General features: G+C 38.9%; 2 protein-coding genes across 9 annotated transcripts in view; one reads left to right on the forward strand and one right to left on the reverse strand.

Annotated features, from left to right (window-relative positions):
- The first annotated feature begins 503 nt into the window (after window positions 1–503).
- Window positions 504–21974, forward strand: YARS2 (tyrosyl-tRNA synthetase 2). 2 transcript variants are annotated; one of them, XR_007135854.1, is made up of 6 exons: window positions 504–1322; window positions 2162–2329; window positions 7165–7320; window positions 7630–7800; window positions 8520–8799; window positions 21664–21974. XR_007135854.1 is itself a non-coding variant. In XM_047787249.1 (5 exons), the coding sequence occupies exons 1-5, from the start codon at window positions 541–543 to the stop codon at window positions 8677–8679; spliced, it is 1437 nt and encodes a 478-aa protein (XP_047643205.1). In that variant the 5' UTR covers window positions 504–540; the 3' UTR covers window positions 8680–10772. The 2 variants fall into 2 exon arrangements, 1 of the variants encoding a protein (XP_047643205.1); XM_047787249.1 differs by lacking the exon at window positions 21664–21974 and having other exon boundaries at window positions 8520–10772.
- Window positions 11544–22320, reverse strand: part of DNM1L (dynamin 1 like) — a 62898-nt gene continuing 52121 nt past the window's right edge. For 2 of the 7 annotated variants that reach the window (XM_047787242.1, XM_047787247.1), the window contains 10 exons: window positions 21969–22124; window positions 21647–21736; window positions 19689–19781; window positions 16452–16508; window positions 15457–15534; window positions 15115–15147; window positions 12643–12819; window positions 12372–12481; window positions 12070–12229; window positions 11544–11795 (listed from right to left, as the gene is read on the reverse strand). In XM_047787242.1, the coding sequence (XP_047643198.1) occupies window positions 11739–11795; window positions 12070–12229; window positions 12372–12481; window positions 12643–12819; window positions 15115–15147; window positions 15457–15534; window positions 16452–16508; window positions 19689–19781; window positions 21647–21736; window positions 21969–22124 (1011 nt within the window). In that variant the 3' untranslated portion in view covers window positions 11544–11738. The remainder of the gene's footprint in view (window positions 11796–12069; window positions 12230–12371; window positions 12482–12642; window positions 12820–15114; window positions 15148–15456; window positions 15535–16451; window positions 16509–19688; window positions 19782–21646; window positions 21737–21968; window positions 22125–22320) is intronic. The other 5 variants (XM_047787248.1, XM_047787243.1, XM_047787244.1 and 2 more) reach the window with 3 other exon arrangements.

The following is a 22320-nucleotide window of genomic DNA, read 5'->3' on the forward strand; positions in this document are numbered from 1 at the left end:
TCTCCTGGAGAAATAGTGAATCAGTATTCGCTGGGTGCTTTTATCCCCTATTCAGAACTGCGAAACTGAAAGCGTCTCAACGCCAACTCCATCTCGCTCCATGAAGTTAAACCAATTCCTAACCCCTCACAACCTCTCTGGACAAAATTTTGCACAGAACCAAGATTTCAAAGAACTTGTGCATCATAACATTTTACATGAACATTTAAGCAAAAGCCAACATTTTAGAACACTTACTATGTGCCAAGTACCTTACTTTTTAATCCTCACAACAGCTCTCTTAGGAAGGAACTATTATCATAAACATATCCGCGTTAAGAGGTAGTTTAAGGTACCTGGCCTTTAAGCGGAAACCCCACCCAGGCAGTTAGAACGGCTACCGTACAGAAAACGCACGCTCTGTAACTAAGTAACCACCGTGCCCAATGCGGGCATGCGCAGAAAAAACACGGAAGCATATTGTAGAAACAGTAGGACGCTGGCGCTGAAGGCTGAGTTGGGTATCTAAGGTCCCAGCATCCCCTTCGCGCCTCCGCCAAGATGGCAGCGCCCATGTTGCGGCGCGTTTCCCGCGGCCGGTGGCTTGGTACCCCAGGCCGGTCAGGAGTCTTGCCACTAGGGCTCCGTAAGGCCCACTCGGGCGCTCAGGGGTTGCTGGCGGTGCAGAAGGCTCGGGGTCTATTCAAGGAATTCTTCCCTGAAAGGGGTACAAAGACAGAGCTCCCAGAGCTCTTCGACCGTGGCTTGGCGGGCACCGTTCCTCAGACCATCTATTGCGGTTTCGACCCCACAGCTGACTCGCTTCATGTGGGGCATCTGCTGGCGCTTTTGGGCCTGTTTCATTTCCAGCGAGCCGGCCACAATGTGATTGCGCTGGTGGGAGGTGCCACGGCGCGCCTGGGAGACCCCAGCGGCCGCACCAAGGAGCGGGAGGCGCTGGACGCCGAGCGCGTGCAAAGCAACGCGCTCGCCTTGCGCCAGGGACTACAAGCCCTGGCGGCTAATCACCAGCAGCTTTTCACTAACGGGCGAAGCTGGGGCAGCTTCACGGTGCTGGATAACTCGGCCTGGTACCAGAAGCAGCACCTAGTGGACTTCCTGGCGACCGTGGGCGGCCACTTTCGCATGGGCACGCTGCTTAGCCGGCTGAGCGTGCAAAGCCGGCTCAAGAGCCCCGAAGGCATGAGTTTGGCCGAGTTTTTATACCAGGTGCTCCAAGCCTACGATTTCTACTATCTGTTCCAGCATTATGGATGCCGGGTCCAGCTGGGTGGAGCTGATCAGCTGGGCAATATCATGTCCGGTTACGAGTTCATCCACAAGTAAGCGCCTCTAGAGGAGAAAAATCCTAGAACAAGTAATGCACACACGAGCATAACCTGTAATGCATTGTCAGGATTGTGGAGTGATGCTCTTCGTTCCAGCCCTTGTTGATTTTATCTTCATTAAGGGGGATAAACTTAGTATCTCTGGCTAATGGAACTAAGGGGCTGAAATAATGGTATTAGGTGTGGGACATATTCCGGAGCTCTGCAGGATATAGACCACTGGTCAGGGTTTGGATTTTATCTGCTTCTCCTAAGAAGCTTTTCCTGTGTTTCTGATTTGAAAGACTGCTTTTCTTTGTGTATACTTAAACGTGACTGGGCCTCCTCGAGTAGTCTCTGCTTTTGCTCACCACCTTCTGTGAAGCTACATGTTAGTCATTGTAACGTGACTAAATGTTAGGCATTTCAAAAAAAAAAAAATTCAACACCAAATATTTGGAAAATAATGTAGATTTCAATGGCATTTTCCTGAGAGAGATGAATTATAGGACTAGTTCAGGTGCCACTCATTTTAAAAGTCCCTTTAAAACACCTCCTTAGTCTCTGCCTTGTACCTGTCCTCTCACCTCTTTCCACCCAGCCTTTAAAAATTTCTAGGCGGTAGTTATGCAGCTGTTGCCCTTGGCTTGCCCAGAGTCACTGGTTCATTTGCAGTTCAGAATGACAAAGGCCAAAATAGAGTGCTGTGAAAGCAGCGTGATGAACAAGAATCCAGGTTTAGGAAGTCAAGGAAGTTTTCTTAAAGCAAGATAGACTGAAGAGTGACCAAAAGTGATTAGCAGAACCTACCACCACCTGATCTTGAAGCACGTAATAAAGTTCTCTATGCATAGGGTGACTGGAGAAGATGTATTTGGCATCTCTGTTCCTCTGATTACAAGTACAACTGGAGCAAAACTGGGAAAGTCTGCTGGCAATGCTGTTTGGCTAAACAGAGAGAAGACATCTCCGTTTGAATTGTATCAATTTTTTGTCAGACTGCAAGATAATTTGGTAGAAAGGTGAGTTCTTAATTGTTTGCTGAGAAAAATGTAATAATGTTCATGATGTAATTTTAGCCATAGACTCTCTCTGTGCCTTCAACCCTTCATAGTTTTTTGTTTTAACTTAGATTCTCCTTAAGTCATAAACCAGTACATCATAGGACATTGTAGTTTTAACTGTTTTAAACACCTTAGGACGTTGTAGTTTTAACTGTTTTAAACACCTTTTGTTGGTTAAAGCAGAAAACCACTGTGGTTGCTAGATAACTTAGAGGCAAGTTTGTGATCTACATCTAACAAGTACTTAGGACGTTATTGTTTGCATATTCTAATTTTTTACTCCTTTCATCTTTTTTTTTTTGTCTTTTTTGCCATTTCTTGGGCTGCTCCCACAGCATATGGAGGTTCCCAGGCTAGGGGTCGAATCGGAGCTGTAGCCACCGGCAACGCTGGATCCTTAACCCACTGAGCAAGGCCAGGGATCGAACCCGCAACCTCATCGTTCCTAGTCGGATTCGTTAACCACTGAGCCACGACAGGAACTCCTACTCCTTTCATCTTAAACTTGACTAACTCTTTTTTTAGCTTTGTCTCTAAATTTCCTTTTCTTTAACGTAAAAGGTCCTTTTGAAGATCCTTATTGTAAGGCGGGTGTGGAGAAAAAGAGAACTTTGGTCAGGCAAAGAGAAGGAAATTTACTCAAGGGAAAAAGAGGGTGACCAACCTTTGTGGGCTAGTCCCCTGCCCTTCTGGCGGGTCCTTCTTATACCCCTTGGATGGAAAATTGAATCCCCTGAAGGGGGGTTGGTTTATCTTTAGCTGCAGCTGGACTCTGGTGGTCGTAGTCTTGAGAAAGCCAGAGGTGTCCCACTGTAGCGTGGTTTTCTAGTCTTGGGAGAGTAGCCGCTAGTGGCATAAACAGGATGTTGCTTGAGCAAGGTGGTCAGTCTCATGGGTCACTGTGACCTCATGCTTTATTTGTGAGGTTGGCACAATGAGCCATTTTAACAATGAGCCCCCATGTAGCCCCTAACACTTACTAAAAATGATTTTCTCAAAAAAAAAAAAAAAAAAAAGTTCTCATCGTGGCTTGGTGGCTAACGAATCTGACTAGCATCCATGAGGATGCAGGTTCTGTCCCTGGCCTTGCTCAGTGGCTTAAGGATCCAGCGTTGCAGTAAGCTGTGGTGTAGGCCAGCAGCTACATCTCTGATTGGACCTCTGGCCTGGGAACCTCTATATGCTGCAAGTGCAGCCCTAAAAGCCACAAAAAAGAAAAAGATTTTCTCATTAATTTGCAGTATCTTAAACTCTTGGAAGAATATAAGTTAATGAGAAGTACGCCTGCAACAAAGAAAATTAACTTTTTCGAAAAAGTATCATTTTGACATAACTATCATCAAAATAATCTAGGAATAATTTTTTTTTTTTTGTCTTTTCTAGGGCCGCATCCATGGCTTATGGAGGTTCCCAGACTAGGGATCTAATTGGAGTTGTAGCTGCCGGCCTACGCCAGAGCCACAGCAACTCGGGATCTGAGCCTCGTCTGCAACCTATGCCACAGCTCATGGCAATGCCAGATCCTTAACCCACAGAGCGAGGCCAGAGATCAAACCTGCAACCTTGTCGTTCCTAGTCGGCCTTGTTAACCACTGAGCCATGACGGGAACTCCTTAAAATTTTTTAAATGTCTAAGACTTTCCTGCAGAACACTAAAATTATTATTAAACAAAAATAAAGACCTACGTGAATGGAATGATCTCTTGGAGGGTCAAAGCTTGAGAATTGCCAGAGGTGACCAGAAATGGGATTTGGATGTGTGTTTAATAGTTGGTATATAGGATATAAAGACCCAGGGGGTGAAAATTAAGCAAGGTGATGGCCTGAGGCAACAATTCAGTCCATTTTGGGATGACTTGCCTGAGAGTAATTTAAGGCGTGTCTCTCTTTGAGGAGGCTAATAATGCTTAATGAGGCCAGCTGCCCAGGGCTATAGCCTGGATGGAAATTCAGAAGAATATTATGTTGGAGAGTCTATTGTTTAGTCTATGGAGAGGTAAAGGGGTCAGAATCAATAATGTCTGGCAATCCAAAGGAAATGAGAGCAAGTTCAGTGAGGAAAAAGAGTTGTAAGTAAGTCTTGATGATTATGAAAGCCAATCTGCAGGCCCCAGGAAGAAGGGGCAGCAGTTGATGAAATCCACCTGCCAGTGAGCATGGCTGGTCTCCGGAGAGCCTCCACTGTTTTGTTTGGGAGCAGAGAATACAATCGTCTGTCACAACTTTGGCTGCTGCTGAGGAGATGGGGAGTCCCCTCACTTGAGTCCAAGCTGTTACGATATGAATTCCTTAGTGACCCAAGGTTGGGCCCATTTCTCAGCTGGTAGGTGGGCTCTGGGGTGGGCAGAATGTGGCGGGCTGACTGCAGGAGTCTGTAGTACTGCCGAAAATGGTTTCCAGCATAGAGCAGGTAATGTGAGCAGAAACGTGAGTAGCAATGATAGGAACTGGGGACTTGTTCCTTGTCTGGGGCAAACGGGCTTGTCTTGTAAGAGAAAATTGTCCCTTAGCCACTGGCCAGACCAAACTGCAGTCCTGGCCATTGCCAACTGTTCTGTAAGTCTCAGCCTGCTAATAGTGATTCCATCAGCTAGAGATGCCTAGGGGTACTCACTGGGGCCCATGCTATGGTAGGAGCCGCCATAGACATTTCTGGACAGTGCTGTGGCTAGACCAGCCCTTGCTCTTGTTATGATTGCAAGATACACCTCGGTAGTAATCATCACGGAACTTTTAAAAAATAAGGTTTATACTCACGGGCACATGGCACTCTAAGGGCTACATAGTGAGGTTATGGATGGAGAGGGAGAAAGTGAGCATGGACCCAGGGCTCTGCCTTTATTGGGGTACCTACGATTTCAAAGGTTCATTCTTCACTGGCTAATTTAAAACATAAGAGCAAGAATTAGGGAGTGGGAAGGAGAAGAGGGGTCACTCCAGTGGCCAGTTATCTGGTTACCCAGGGTTTTTTGAAGGGGCACCTTCATGGGGGGGCGGGGGCAGCATGTTTCCTTATCTAGTTGGTTTGCTACTAGCTCTGTCATATAGCTGCCTGTATGTTTCTTTGAGATGGATGTCTTTGAAAGGGGTACCTTGGTCGTCAAAAACTTAATGTCAGGCGCTTTCAGTGCATTATCGGACCACTTGGAAAAATATGTCACTGTGCCTACTCAGACTGAATGTGCACATTACCTGTGCTCAGCAGTCCCTCCCTGGGCACATCCCTGACAGATGAGTAAACGTGTGCACCAAGAGAAATATATGACAATAGTCAAGGCAGCGCTCACTGTCCAAGAGTAGGAACACAGACATCCACGCTAGAATAAATAAACACATCATGAAATGTTCATAACATGGAATGCTGTCCTCAGCAGCCGTACACACAGCAACATGGGTGAATCTCCAACATAGTGATGTGCCAGAGTACCCAAACAAAAATATATTTTACATGATTCTGTTTATATAAAATCTAAATAAAAAGAGGCAAAGCTGAGTGATGCTCTTTTGGGAGGCATGCTGAGATAGTAAAAATATAAAGAAAAACAGGAAAGTGATTACCATGAGAGTCAGAAGTTTGAGGGACTGAGAGGATGTTCCTTGGCTATGAGCAGTGTTACATATCTAGACAGGTGATGGTTGTGCAGATGTTTGCTTTATGCTTCATTAAGCTACATGTCTGTGATCTATGTACTTGACAACACTTTACACCAAAAATATGATTTCAAGAGGATACATATAAGATATGTCTGTCTTTAAATTATACAATAATTTTTATTGGTGGGTACATACACAGAAAACAAAAGAAGGATGGTCACAAATTTGGATTAGTAGTTGTCTCTGGGGCAGGAAGACAAATATGTATGATGGGGATGGGGCCTTCATCTATGTCTTTTAAAATAAGACTCTGGGAGTTGCTACTGTGGCTTAACAGTAACAAACCTGAGTAGTATCCATGAGGTTGCGAGTTTGATCCCTGGCCTTGCTCAGTCGGTGGGTTAAGGATCTGGTGTTGCAGCGAGCTGTGGTTGTAGGTCGCAGACGCAGCTGGGATCTGGCAGTGCTATCTATGGCTGTGGTATAGGCTGGCAGCTAAAGCTCCAACCTGACCCCTAGCCTGGAAACCTCCATATTCGGTGGGTACGGTCCTAAATTAAAAAATAAAATAAGACTTGTAAACAAAGGTAGCAAAATAGTAACATCTTCAGTCAGGGTGGAGTGTGTCTGTCATATTATTTTTGGTACATTTCTGCATGTTTGTTATTTTCTTTTTTTCCATAATATTTATTGAGTCTTTTGATCATGAACTTTTTTAACTGTTATTTTTTTAAATTCAATGAATTTTATTATATTTATAGTTGTACAACCATCATCACAACCTAAATTTAGAATATTTCTATCCCAAACCCCCAGTCCCAGTGCCCCCCGCCAGCCTGTCTCCTTTGGTAACCGTAAGTTTTTCAAGGTCCATGAGTGTATTTCTGTTCTGCAAGTAAGTTCATTGTATCCTTTTTTTTAGATTCCATATATAAGTGATAGCATAGGATATTTGTGTCTCACTGTCTTACCTCACTTTAGCATGGTAATTTCTAGGTCCATCCATGTTGCTACAAATGCCATTATTTCATTCCCTTGTATGGCTGAGTAATATTCCATTGTGTATATGTACTACTGTTATTTTCATAATTAAAAGTACATTTAAAAGTAAACACAATGTTCTTTAAAGGGTAAGGGAGATAGAGATAAAAATTAGGTATGTTCTGTAAATCTAACAGGTTTGTTTTTTGGTCCTGAAGGTACCTGAAGCTCTTCACTTTTCTACCCCTTCCAGAGATTGACCACATAATGCAACTGCATGTCAAAGAGCCAGAAAAGCGGGGTCCCCAGAAACGACTTGCTGCAGAAGTAACAAAGCTTGTTCATGGACGAGAAGGGCTAGACTCTGCTAAAAGGTGGCCTTTTAAACTAATTAACATTCGATTAAGTTAGTTAAGACACTGGAAAACATTTGGAGATAGACTATTTTAGAGTTTTCTTTTACCACTAACAAAGACTCAATATTAACTGCTTTACAATAGCCTCTATTTATTGGAAAGAAAGATTATCCTGAATTACACTTATAAATTATACAAGATAGATGTTGCTGTTTCAAAAACCTTCTATTTAGAACATAGTAAGTGCCTCATAATTGGTTATTGGGTGTTAGAACATATATGTGAGTAAACACTCACATGGGGCGGCTCTCAAAATGTGTTTTTCAGGTGTACACAAGCCCTTTATCATAGCAGCATAGACGCACTGGAGGTCATGTCTGATCAAGAGTTAAAAGAGTTGTTTAAAGAAGCTTCGTTTTCTGAATTAGTACTTGATCCTGGAACAAGCGTCCTAGATACGTGCCGCAAAGCAAATGCCATTCCAGATGGCCCCCGAGGGTAAGATTATTTAACTTATAGGTTCACAGTTCATTCAGCATTAAATGTTATAATGCACAGCATGTTTCTAGAGAGGATGTCTTCCTGATGATGCTGTCTCATTCCTTGTAGCATTTAGATTAGTCTGAGAGTAAAGTAAAAACAGATTGCTGAAAATATATTTTCTGTAAAGTCTAGTATTACTGTACTCCCTTATTAAGTCTAACCTGGTCAGTGTTTTCTCCAGCATTGGAAAGGGCTTGCATTTAAGGGACCACTAATGGGAGTTTCCTGGTGGCTCGGAGAGTTATGGATCAGGTATTGTCACTGCTCTGGCGAAGGAAGATTTGATCCCTGGCTCACAAACTTCCACATGCCACAGATGTGGCCAAAAAAATTAATAAGGGACCACTATTGTACAAATACACTGGGATCAGTCAGCTCAGAGACGGTCACAATTTAAGATCACAAGAACAGAGGCCTAAGAAAACAGATTCATACAACCCCTCATTGTCTGCATCCTCTTGTGCAACCTATTTAAAATGTTACCTGAGTTTCTTAAATCTGCTCCTTTAGAACATTAAAGAGGAGGCAGAATTTAGTAAACATGAAGATACAGTTCAGTGCTAAATGGTTTCAACTGGAGAATCTCTGAAATTTAAATATAATGATGTATCTATAATATTGGGACTGTCAACAGTGATTGGATGTGTCTAGTTACTAAACATTTCTATTTTTAGGTATCGGATGATAACAGAAGGTGGAGTCAGTATTAATCACAGACAAGTAACAAATCCTGAGAGTGTTTTAGTTGTTGGACAACATATTCTTAAGAATGGACTTTCATTACTTAAAATAGGAAAAAGGAATTTCTACATTATAAAATGGCTTCAGCTATGATGAAAAATCCTTCTGGTGGTTCAAACTTATCCATCATTCATTCTCAAGACCTACATATCTATACCTTCACTTATGCAAATCAAAAGCAGAGAATGGAGTATACTCTGGGCCTCTCACAGTGTGAGTAATTTCATTATTTATATAGGTTATGTTTGTGTAACAATGGGGTATTTTATTTCCTCATCTTTAAACTTCAACAACTACCACAGAAAAACATGATTTACGGGGTTAATCTCTTTTAATAATTATACTTCATGAAAAACTAAATGCTGTCTGTCCTATCCTACCCTTCTTGCTCTCTTGGAAATGTGGAGGAACAGTGCTCGCTTCGGCAGCACATATACTAAAATTGGAACGATACAGGGAAATGTGGAGGAACAGTGAAAAAGACGTAGTATAAGGAATTGTGGATACTTTACAATCAGGTGTATATCTCACTGGATTTTGTTGTTGTTGAGGAAGCAACTACAGTTCTCCATAAAAGAGAAAAGTTAGAGGAAGCTACAGTTGGCATTTAAAAATTACAGTAGAAATAATTTCAAAGCGAAGAATCAATACTTTTCATTGTTTCTAATTTAATTTTCCAGTCCCTTGCCTGTTTCCACATAATTTAGTTTACCCATAGCCTTGTTTTTTGTACTCAGTGAAAAAGGTAGCAATGTCCTATAAATTTATCAACTTTTATATTAAATTTCAACTTCTGTCCAGCAGATTGCAACTTGAGATGAACCAAAAAGTTAAGTAACCAACAAGATAAAATAGAGATGAATACACTAAATATCCAGTCATATGGGAGTATCAACAGGTTTTCTTGTAAAGGAAGTTTTTAGGTCAAATTTCAGGTCAAAATTTATAATGTGATTATATTCTAAACGCATTTTAGAAGATTTGGAATCAAGACTTGGTTAAATTAATCTCTGTATTAGGCAGAGAACTCCAGATTCTCCAGAACTTATTTCTAACATCTAAAAAATCAAGGTAATAGCACCCCTATTTCCCATGACAATCAAGTGAAAAACAAACATATACACAGTCAGATTTGTTCTAGAAAATCTTATCGGCAGCAAAGCACAGCTTTAGAGTTCAAACTCTAGCTTTTTGCTACCTGGGTTACTTAGAGCAATTCATTATCTTCATGCAAAATGGAGATATAATAATGCCTCAGTCAGTTACTAAAATCTAAAAGGAAAAAGGTCATAAAACTTTCATACAGCATAAGCTGTCTTGCTATGTTTCAAAGTAGATTTATTTGTTGAAAATATATGGTTTATCTAAACCTTCTTCTGGGAATAAAGTCAGGAAAAATTAATTTACTGACAAACTCTAATGTCACTTCATACCAGCAATTTTATTTACATAGTAAGAACATACAAGTATCCATTATAAATGTCAGAGATCATTTCTACATTTCAGAACTTCACTCAGTTTGAGGGACAACAAAAGGAGATTTTCTCTTTTCATACCTATTTTGCCTTTGTTTTTCTTATACATGGTGTGTAGTACTAGCAAGTGCATTACCATAGCAGGTAATGTTTTCAGTCTGAAATTTGCTGGAGAAAGGTGCATTATAAGTCCCCCGCCCCTTACAAATTAAAAAAGCTAGAATAGAATGGTAGTCATCTGGTCTGAAATAAATAAATCATGGATGGCTATAATTTCAGAACTGATGTTTAATGATGGTAGAGTAATTTTAAAGTGTTCTGACAAACTTTTGGAAGCATGTATTCTATGAAGATGGTTCTGCCAACAGATTCAAAGTAGTACCATATCAATATTAGTCTGACTCTGGTTCGAGATCAGTTGCTGAGCCTGTTGCTTAGTAAATGGGTGCCATTAATTAAAGGTAACAGACATATTCATATTGTTCCTGCCAGTAGTCCTGCATAAATGTCACAACTTAAAAATACATTTTAATATCTGCAATATATAATTTATCTTAAAATTTATAATGTAATTCATGTAAGAATCACCTGGGGAATTTTAGTAAAATGTGTTTATATTCTAAACTTTACTCTTAACCCCCTGAAAGCCTTTAGGAGTTATGTGTGTGTTTGGATGTTTTTCTTTACATAATAAAGCTCCACTGTTTTATACCTCTATTGTATTTTGTTAGTGTGAAGCAAAAGTAACTATTACCAACTAATACTTATAGAAAGGAAATACACTTCAAAAATCAGCACAGTATTTGGTTTTAAGTCCCATCTCCAAGTGAATCCTGAAGCATGGTTTCAGTGCCCCAATTTAAAATGTATCTGAATTATTACTATTATATTTGAAAACAAGGGGAATTTACTAGGACTTTTGAAAACTAAAAGAAAATGGTCATTACCAAGCCTTACTAGATGATCAAGTCTAGATGGGTCATTTTTAATGGAAGAAAGCATAATTCATGCCTCAAGGTTTAAGTAAGATCAAAGAAGACATTTTAGTTTTTAACGCACTAGGGCAATGTGGACCCAGAAGTGGAAGGACTGTGTAGCTATACTTTATGCACACCACATCACTGTCAGGGTTACAGATCCTCTTGTGTGTTCAGCTTTTTTACTAACATATCAAAGGCTGCAGAGAAGCTCAATAAAATTAAATCAAAGGACAGGTGGAATAGTGACTACATGAGTAACTGTCAGCCCACCTCTTTCAAAGCCAGATCAGTTTATATGGTGCATGCATTATAGTTGTATGAAATGGTGTCTTGGTGCATTCTTCTCGAAGGACTACAGCAGCAGCCTTAAGATTACTAGCGGATTACACAGGTCGTCGTATCCACAAACTGCTTGTATAACTAGAACTATTAACAGTTCTTCTTTAAGTTCAAATGAAATTGTCACAAGACAGACTTGATGTATTTTATATATACCAGGAAATTTTAGAAACAGCCATTTATTATTTGAATTAAATGTGTGATTTGTTCAGCAATACAGCGTACAATTTTCAGTTTATAGCCAGTCTTCACATGAGCAGATTCATACCATTGCAATCACAGGGGTTTATAAATAAAATTCTACTCAAGTAGGCAGTAACTAGCAAGTCAGCAAAGTCTTGGTATTATATAGTTCTCTTCACCAAAGATGAGTCTCTCGGATTTCAGCAATAATTTGACTGGCTCCTTGTAATGCCTGCATTAAAGAAGATGATACAAATTATAAATGCTTAAGTTATAATATCAAGGCATATCAAAGAATCTGAATTAATGTAGGATAACCTCTCCACTTTATATGTGGTTGATTTATACTAACCGGTATCTTCTCTGAAATTTGAATCTAAACAACTGCCAACAGAAAAAAAGATTAGCCATCATACAAAGACATATATATCTGAGGATCAGAATGCATTTTAAATAAATGTTTATACCTGCAACCCAAGAAAATTTTTAAAAATTCACAGTAATACCTTCAGCATATCAGCTGCTTCTTTCCTGCGCTGTGCCATGTCTTCAGATTCAGTCAGAAGATCATCCAATAAGGACGATTTATACAGCTGTCCTACTAACTCACTCTGAAGAGTATCTTTCACATGATTAACCAAAAAATGCATCACTGCCTTTGGTACACTGTAAAACAAACAAAAAAAATCAGATTATCCATTTGATTTAGAATAAAAACGTAAATTTTTAAAATTATGTATTATTTTCAAAACAGATTATGGAATCAACCAGCAGTATTCTAGTCTGATTTATAAAACATAGTACTAACCTGTCTTGAATATTCTTTCTGACAATAAGAAAATATGACTTGATGAGTCGTTCAATAACCTCACAATCTCTCTGTTCACGGGCAGATAGTTTTCGTGCAACAGGAACTGGCTAAATGGGGTGAGAGGCAGAAGAAAGGTACTTTTGTGCCATTTTGAAATTACAACACTTAACATTCAAAAGTTCAATAAGTTTTTGAGATGTCAGTTCTTTTAGTCTTTTAAAGTGTCTTCCTGGTAATATGGTTATTTGTCTGTGTTTCTGTGGCTTACCACATCCAACAAATTCACAGCATGGCCTTTTTGTGGACTGGCGGGCATGATTGGAATTGGTTTTGATTTCTCCTCAGCTAGCAACTCTTCAGCTTTTGAAGTTTTCAGCATTCCTCTCCAGTTGCCTGTTGTTGGTTCCTGAACACCATCTCCAACCCCACCACCTCCAGATGTGACCTGAAAAAAAAAAATGTTCCAAAACCTATACCAACCATATCAAACTGACACTAACTAAACAAAGTTAATTTTCTTTGACAGTAGTCAAGGAGAATACACCTTCAGTACCCCTCTGCTATTCAGACAGAGAGTCAGAAAGAGATGATGGGTGGCCTATATAACTAAAACTCTGAGCTGTCTAAGTAAGAGGTACCATTGTAAATCGTTTGCAAGGCCTCAGCCAGTATATTTAAATTTCCTTTTTGCTTTTTTTTTTAGGGCCTCACCTACAGCACATGGAACTTCCCAGGCTAGGGGATCGAACTGGAGCTGTAGCTGTCAGCCACAGCAACTCAGGATCTGAGCCATGTCTACAACCTTCACCCACAGCTCATGGCAACACCAGATCCTTAGCCCACTGAGCAAGGCCAGGGGTTGAACCCATGTCCTCATGGATACTGGTCGGGTTTGTTAATGCTAAGCCACAACGGGAACTCCTAAAATTCCTTTTTTATTATTTGCTAACTTTTCAAACTTTGTCTTCTTCTCCAACCTAACACTAGAGACTGTGGGAGAAATATAAGCTGCCCTTTAAAACAAGATTGCGCACTAAAAGCACAAGGAAAAAAAGAACTGCTATTCACATTACTTCAAAGTAACTTTAAACACTGTTGAACTATGATGTCTGAAAGTTCTATGAACTCATGTCTCCAAAAATATATAATTTCTCAGGTCAGTTTATGTTCCTAATAGTCAATGCCATAGGATAAAAGTAGGAACTCTTTAATAACAGAAACAAGAACATACTCATGATTCTTAGGCTGACACTGATTTTAAGCTGCCTAAAATGTGGAATATGACAAACACAACATCAATTCCCTCAATGTCTATACCCTTGAGAAGGAATCTTCAGAGAGAAATCTAGCACCACCATTAATCACAAGTGCTTTCTGCACCTTCTTTTTTAGGGTATTTGTTAGTCTTGATTTCTAAAAGAAAAATGACTGTTTAGGATAATGGGGAAAACAGTAATTCATCAATAATTGAGATGTCTTTGAGATCTTAAAAATCTGGAGGTCCCATCATGGCTCAGTGGTTAACAAATCTGACTAGGAACCATGAGGTTGAGGGTTCAATCCCTGGCCTTGCTCAGTGGGTTAAGGATCCGGCATTGCCGTGAGCTGTGGTGTGGGTTGCAGACAAGGCTCAGATCCAGTGTTGCTGTGGCTCTGACGTAGGCTGGTGGCTACAGCTCCGATTTGACTCCTAGCCTGGGAACCTCCATATGCTACAGGAGCGGCCCAAGAAATGGCAAAAAGACCAAAAAAAAAAAAGATTCTAAAAATCTAAAATGGAGATTAAATGGCATCCAAAGTTATAGGTAGAAATAAAAGTAGCAGAGAGGGTTAAGCAACTGCTAAAAGATGTTCTGGTATCATTCTGAATCAAAACACTGGCCAAAATATTTGTCTCTACAATGTAGTTAAGATGAGGTATATCAAAATATAGGCAGTATATTTATATACTACTTTTTAAATGAGTAATTTTTAAATGCTTGTTAATTATAAATGAATGATAGATCATAGGAAATGTTAAGGAGAGTGAGCAAATTCAGGGTGATGCTATGAGTGAAATAAAATGTAAGCAGTGATTTAGATGGTTCTCTTACGATCTGAACACAGTGGGCTGAGAGAAGATAAGACATTTATTGGGTTTTATTTGATTGAATTTCAAATCTGGACAATAAATAAGGAGAGGAGCTAAATGGCAGAAAAACTAAAAATAAGAATGGGTCTGATTAATTTACAGATTATTTAATTTTTTCCTTAAAAGGTTATTAAGAATTAGCAACAGTCTTAAACTCTCAGTCCCCCGGTTTGTTTTGAAATTGCTTAAGCTGTTGAGGCACATGTTAAGCTACATATTTAGGGTGACAAATGCAAACTGAATGAAAGCATAAGAAAGAAGCATGAGAGGCCTGATTATCCATTAGTACTGGGCAGATCTCAGAATCTTTAAAGAGGAAAAGTCCAAAAGTACAATTTCCATTTCTGGAATCTTAATTCTCTACCAAAGTATTAAATTCACAACTATTCTTAAAGGTGATAGAAAACACTGAGAAAGCCTATTGTTAATAACTATTTCAAACAATGTTGAAACTAGAATTAATAAATCCATCTTAGAAGGGTTAAAGAAACATTAAAAACATAACACAGACAACAAGAGATTGATGCACTGTTACAAACAAGTTCTTCAATGGTTTTGAAGACAATGTTTCAGTGAGAACCAACATTTTCATTCTGAAGCAAGACTCACATTTTTAGTTTCTCTTCTGCTGTCCTGAATTAACTGTTAAAAGATACGTTAAAACATGCGGTTTAACAAGCAAAATTTAAATATTAATGACGATATTCAAAAAGGGCAGGATAATTTCCTCTTTAAATTCGTTTTCTGTGTGCATCTTCTATATTGCAAGCAAAAGTATGCCCACAATAATTTATAAGTATACACTGTTAAATGATTTTAAATTTCTATTAGATTGTAATCTGACCTCAGCACAACATCCTACATTAATATTCACTATTCAGCGTATAATTCCCAGATGATTATGTTGCACCAAACTAGGCATGCAGGCTTAGATTAAGAATCAGAACAGACCTTGCCATCAGCCTCAGCAGAAGCAGCAGGGGAGGGCTCCTGGGAGGCAGGTGCCAAAGCACTTGGAACTTTAGAAGACTAAAGGCAAAAAATGCAGGGAAAAAAAAATCAAGGATGCCAAAGATGCATTCAGAAACATTCTATAAGTATGAATTTTCCCCTCTGTATCAAAATGGTAAAATAACACGAAAAACAAAAGTAATCATGGGATATAAAATTAATGTATATTTTGCCTTATTTCCTATATTATTGTCACCTTTGTTTAAGGCTTTCTTACAATGAATTCCTAAGAAAACTTCAAAAACTTCATTTTGATTTTTGAAATTTGATAGAATCTTTTCTGGTAAAGAATTCAAGATAACAGATTTTTATACACCCAAAAATGTTAATATATGCAACTATTACAAGTAACTAAAACCTGTTGTGTACATACTGTCATCTTCCCTCTCCAAGAAAACCTTGTTATACTTGTTATTAGTAATTTTAGCTAATTTTACAAGGTAATGATAATGTGGCATATGTAAGTTCCCAGGCTAGGTGTCGAATCAGAGCTGCAGCTGCAGCTACAGCCTCTGCCTCAGCCACAGCAATGCCAGATCCAAGCCACCCCTGAGACCTACATCCCAACTTGCAGCAACACTGGATTCTTAACCCACTGAGCAAGGCCAGAGAGCAAACCCACATCGTCACAAGACACTATGTCGGGTTCTTAACCCTGTTGAGCCACAACAGAACTCCTAAGTAATTTTTTAAAGAGCCTTGATACGTAAACATCCAACTTTAAGCTTTCATTCCATGTATTCAAAAAGTATTTTATCTTTAAATTACTTGCAGCCTATTTTTAAAACTTGCATTTTACTCAAACAGTGAAATAGTGCCAATGGCATATTAAAGGGAGAAAAAGAAAAAATTACTCCTAGAACTGAGTAATATTCTGAGGCTTACCAATGCATCTTTACATACTGGGAATATGCTTTTAAAACATTGTTTTTTACCTTGTCTCGTGATACAGCTGAAGGTAATTCTCTTGCTAGCCTGTTTCTTCTTTGTTCCTATAAAACACAACCAGTCAGAAGATTAGTGATTATCAGAGCATAGAGATATAAGCCTACTAAAAAAAAAATATTCAGCTTAATTGAAAGGTGTGGAATAACTTACAGTATATCCTCTCATTGTTGGGACTCATGCCATAATTACATTTTTAAACAAACAAGAAATCATTTAACCCAATGCTTCTCAATCTTTTTCTGCCCCCAACACACCTGAAGAATACAATACAACATCAGTAACAGTGGCTTCTTGTACGAGGGATTCCCAAACGAGGGGCAGTGGACCAACAGCATCTCTGCCTCTCTCACTAAATTAAGAATCACTAATTTAAATGTTCCCACATAGAAATGTACATAAGCCTTCAGCATACCATAAACAATTTTAAGTACACAAACCACAGAAAACTTAAAAGCCTTTAAAAGTCATTCTAATCTGTACACTTCCGTTAAATTCACACAAAACCGTAATTTTAAGAAATATCTGTGAGAATATTGTTTTCTTTATTATAAGCTACCTCCAGGAAATAAATGTAGTGTTGAAAAGTGACAGTCCTTTTTGTAACCTGGCTAATTTAACAGACCTGCTCACTCTTGTAATTTGCTAACATTAGCAATATAACTCTGGTGTGGAGCTAAAGAAACTATAATAAATTCAAATCCATAGGTTCTGAATACCTAGGATTTTCAAACACCATGATAGGTGCAAGACTGAAAATACAGAAGGATGCAGGTGTTAACAGTGGTTCTCTCACAGGCAGCACCAAATACAATAGAATAAGATTTCGTGAACACTCAAATTAGAAAAAAAAAAAAATGTAACAAAGCTTCACCGTGATGTTTATGTGTAAGAAAACTTTTAAACAGAAAATCTGACCCACTTTTCATTTATCCAGTGATTAAAAAATATAGCCGGTGATAAAAGTATGTGGATTTTAACAATCTCCAGGATAAACAGCATTTAAATATACATTTTGAAGAACACAAAGCAAAAGATAGAGAAATCTTGGGCCAGAAATTCTCACCCTAGGAGTTCCTGTTGTGGCTCAGGGGAAACAAATCTGACTAGCATCCATGAGGACACAGATCTGATCCCTGGCCTCGCTCAGTGGGTTAAGGATCAGGCGTTGCTGGGAGCTGTGGTGTAGGTCGAAGAAGTGGCTTGGATCTGGCATGGCTGTGACTGTGGCATAGGCCAGCAGCTACAGCTCCAATTCAACCCCTAGCCTGGGAATCTCAATATGCCATGGGTGATGTAGCCTCAAAAGACACACACACACACAAGAAAAAGAAATTCTCACCCTTGTCTGTTACTATTTATAACCTTGGCTGTCCCTAAGACCTGTCTTTGGGAAGGTAACCAACTCTAAGGCATGGTTTCCTAGTCTGTTAACATTATTTACTGTCATAGGGTTGCTGTAAAGATTAAATGAGAATATGTACATAAAGTTCTTTGACAAAGAGCCATTAAAACCAGAGATACAGAGTTCCCGTCGTGGTGCAGTGGTTAACGAATCCGACTAGGAACCATGAGGTTGCGGGTTCGATCCCTGCCCTTGCTCAGTGGGTCAAGGTTCCAGCGTTGCCGTGAGCTGTGGTGTAGGTCGCAGACGCGGCTCGGATCCTGCGTTGCTGTGGCTCTGGCGTAGGCTGGCAGCTACAGCTCCGATTCGACCCCTAGCCCGGGAACCTCCATATGCCACAGGAGCGGCCCAAGAAATGGCAAAAAGACAAAAAAAAAAAAACCAGAGATACATTCATTTGTAAGAAAAATACTGATATGAAATCGTAAGTGACTTTGTCAATATTACAAAAACTGTTTCAGACATAAATTTTCCATGAAGTTTCAGTGTTACAAGAATGAAATCCTTACCCGAAGACAGTGTCTACCTACTAATTTTTAACATAATAACTTACCTAGTCCATTTTCTGAGTGTTGGTTTTTTGTTTTTTTTTTTTTTTTTTTTTTTGCTTTTAGAGGCCACACTTGTGGCATATGGAAGTTCCCAAGCTAGAGGTCAAATCAGAGCTATAGCCTCCAGCCTACACCACAGCCACATCAATGTAGGATCCAAGCTGCATCTACCAACCACACCACAGCTCACGGCAACACCGGATCTTCAACCCAATGAGCGAGGCCAGGGATCAAACCTGCACCCTCATGGACACTAGTCGAATTCGTTTCCACTTAGCCATGATGGGAACTCCCCCATTTTCTGAGTGTTTTAAAGTGCATTACTCATACACATTTTGGAATTTTTTTCTGGCAATAGAAGTCACTTCAACTATGTAGCTAAAAAATAGTTCCTAGGAGTTCCCGTAGTGGAGTGGCCCAAGAAATGGCAAAAAGACAAAAAAAAAAAAAAAAGTTCCTAATACTGTTAAAGAGAAGGTACTTTTTTCCTCTAACTGTGCCAGGCAAAATAAGCACTAAAGTAACAGCTATTATCAGCTGTGGGTTTCAGGTTCCTCATCTGTTTAACCAAAATCCTGGTCCCAGGGTCTCTTCTAGTTCCCAAATTCCATGTTTACAATTTTATACCCCATATGCTTAAGAAAGATATTTGATGTAGAAAGGGACTCTTAAGTCTTACTGGCTAAGGAGCAGCAGTAAAATGTACTGTTTGGATAAAAGTGGCAAAGAAAAAAACTGCATCCAGATAAATGGCTCTCTCCAGCCTTGGCTTCACCAATCTGCAGCATAAACTTCAAATGGCAAAAAAAAAAAAAAATGATCCATGAAATGCAGCAACCACAGCAGTGGTGAAAACATTACTCTGTTTTCCAAAATTTACTATAATTAGGTAATTCCTGGACTGTTTCTTTCACAGCTTTCAGAGACAAATGAAACCAATTTTAAACATCCACTTGGTTTTACATATTTCAGTCTAAATGCACTGCAATGACAATTACTGAAATGGAGCCAGGCAATTCTTCAACACTAAATCAATGTGACCCATATCCTCTGAGTTACAGTTTCACAAGCAGAAAATCAGAATCACCTCCAGGTGGTTTTGAAAATTAAACTTAAGAAAACAATGTAATGCCTTCAGCATGCTTCTTGGCATGTAACAGACAATAATATGGTACATGTATGTCTTAGAGTTATCTCTTGCTCAGTAAATTTGATATAATTAAATTAAAACAGATTTTCTCTCTCAAAATACAAATATGAACTGTATTTACCTCTATATTATTGTTCATTAACCCACAAGCATCAGCAAAGTCTGGATGTTTTGTGTTGATATAAGCCAATTCAATTGCCACTAAGTTATGTACCTAGAAAAAAAAAACAAAATTAAGCTATATTAAAAAAAAATGCCAACCTAATTTTACTTTAGAAAACATAAACTTATTAAACAGATAAATTTAAAAGACAGTATAGGAAACTGACCCCTAAATACTTGATAATTATAATCCAAAGGATAAATCTTGTAACCCAGGAATAATTTGCTCTGTCTTTTGAATTATTTATATTTCAGCTAAATGGATTTCTGATTTTAAAGTAGTTATAAGTATTTTGTAAGGAAAAAAAAAGTTATCCACCTGATGCATAGCTAACTTCCAAGGCTTTATTCCACTTTGCTATTAAAACCTTAGATCATCCACTATTCCAAATCAAATGTTGAGGTTCAACGATAAAACATTTCATAATCAGATATACATCAAAGATGTTAACTTCATTTGGGTAAAGGATACATTTAAAGACCTAAGATAATAACTGATTAGCCTTAATTATGAAACAAGTACCTCCTTCAAATTTTTAATTGGGGCAGCAATCAAAAAATTGAGGAGTTCCCATCATGGCTCAGTGGTAACAAATCCACTAGTATCCATGAGGATGCGGGTTCAATCCCTGGCCCCACTCAGTGGGTTAAGGATCCAGCACTGCTGTGAGCTGTGGTATAGGCTGCAGACACGGCTCGGATCCCGTGTTGCTGTGGCTGTGGCATAGGCCAGCAGCTGCACCTCCAATTCAACACCTAGCCTGGGAACTTCCACATGCCATGGGTGTGGCCCTAAAAAAGGGGGGGAAAAAAAAGGAAAGTTGAAATTCATTTCTCCAGCATTGTCTCTTGGAGAGCTTAAACTAACTCCTTTATCTGCTCTGTCCTGACAAATCTCAGGTATCAGAACAGCCCTAAAAGATCAAGAACCAATGAAAATGATCTATTTAAATGAAATTCAGTTGATTCTGTGATATCAGTGGGTAAAATCTAAGATCAGGCTAACCATGTTCTTACTCATTTCAATCCGGGGCTTATGCTTGCTAGGGAAACAGCTAAACAGCAACACTTACATTCTATACTTCCAAAGATGGTTTTGAACTCTTTAAGTAAATATCCATTGGGGCTCACCATCCTGAGCCAAGGACCCAAATGCACTTTCAGAGGTCAGAAAGAAAAAAAAAACAAAAACAAAAACAACCAGCCAACAATCAGAGGCATAAGGACAATTTCAAATGCTTATCCCATATTTCTGCCCATTTCAGGACTTTTTATCTTTAAGGACAGCAACCATGGTATTATAATATTAGATCATCAAACAAGCAAACTGTACAAATGGCCAAATTGCCCTTATGTACATCAGAGTTAAAGAGCTTGCTATCTAGGAGTTCCCGTCATGGCTCAGTGGTTATCGAATCCGACTAGGAACCATGAGATTGCGGGTTTGATCTCTGGCCTCACTCAGCGGGTTAAGGATCCAGCATTGCTGTGAGCTGTGGCATAGGCCGGTGGCTACAGTTCCCTAACCTGGGAACCTCCATGTGCCATAGGTACAGTCCTAGAAAAGGAAAAAAAAAAAGCTTGCTATCTAAAGGCACAGTTTACTGGATTAGAAGATAAAACTAATTTTGCATTAGGTCAATGCTGCTATGTAGTCGAGCAAAGCTATTCACAATCCTTAACGATAATTCCATTTTCAGGAAAATTGGTGGCCGCAGACTAATAATGATTAAATATGAAGAAAAAAGCATTTTATACCATAATTAATGAAGTTTCCTTTGAAATAAGACAAACTCATTTCTTTTTCTTCCCAATACAATGGTAAATATTATGCCTAACTCTAAAGTAATCAGAAAGCTGTCCAAAGTAACTTTTATTAACAGTATTATAATGATGATTTGTGAAATAACAGCTTACCATTTCATTTGTAACAGGCAACCGTTTACGAAGAAGACAAGTCACGACTTCAACTATGGCATCATGAAGTTTAGGGAACCTCAACAACTCCTATATATGATGGAAGAAAGAAACAGTCTATGCTGTTTAAAGGAAGATTAATCACTGAAATACTGAATCAGATTTGGAAGCTACATTTAACTATATTATTTCAAATTACTTTTATAAGGGAATTGCAGACTTTTAACTTTTAGCCTATTTTCTAGATTTCCTCCTACTCCAAGAAACCACCACCTCATGTTTTTTACTACTTAATCTGAAACCTGTTCGATTTCGCAATTACCTGTGTGCTGTAATTGCTACAGTGCTGAATGATCCTTTGCATTTCCTCATGAACCAGTTCCACACAACGGAGGCTGGGCTCTTCCAGACGTTTGATTTGCCGTTTGACCAGTAACTCAAATGAAACTTCAGGCACAAACAAAGCAGGACGAGGACCCTAAAAAAAAAAAAAAAAAATTGTGCGCTCTTATAGCTATATATAATTTTGGTCCTTCCCTAAGGGTTAAATAAGTCACATTTTGGGTATTTTTCATGAGAAGTACTTCCTAATTTCAAGAATGAGAGCAAAATAAACTGTTCAATTTGCTTAAAAAAAGATATATGGGTTAAAAAAATCTTTTAACCTCATTCAA

This window comes from Phacochoerus africanus, chromosome 7 (assembly GCF_016906955.1).
Source record: "Phacochoerus africanus isolate WHEZ1 chromosome 7, ROS_Pafr_v1, whole genome shotgun sequence".
NCBI lineage: Eukaryota > Metazoa > Chordata > Mammalia > Artiodactyla > Suidae > Phacochoerus > Phacochoerus africanus.

Bases quoted from the DNA above. Each gene is read 5' to 3' on its own strand.
- YARS2 (XM_047787249.1), top strand. From the start codon at position 541: ATGGCAGCGCCCATGTTGCGGCGCGTTTCCCGCGGCCGGTGGCTTGGT. The intron at 2,330-7,164 runs GTGAGTTCTTAA...TTGGTCCTGAAG, and splicing joins CAAGATAATTTGGTAGAAAG to GTACCTGAAGCTCTTCACTT. The intron at 7,321-7,629 runs GTGGCCTTTTAA...TGTGTTTTTCAG, and splicing joins GGGCTAGACTCTGCTAAAAG to GTGTACACAAGCCCTTTATC.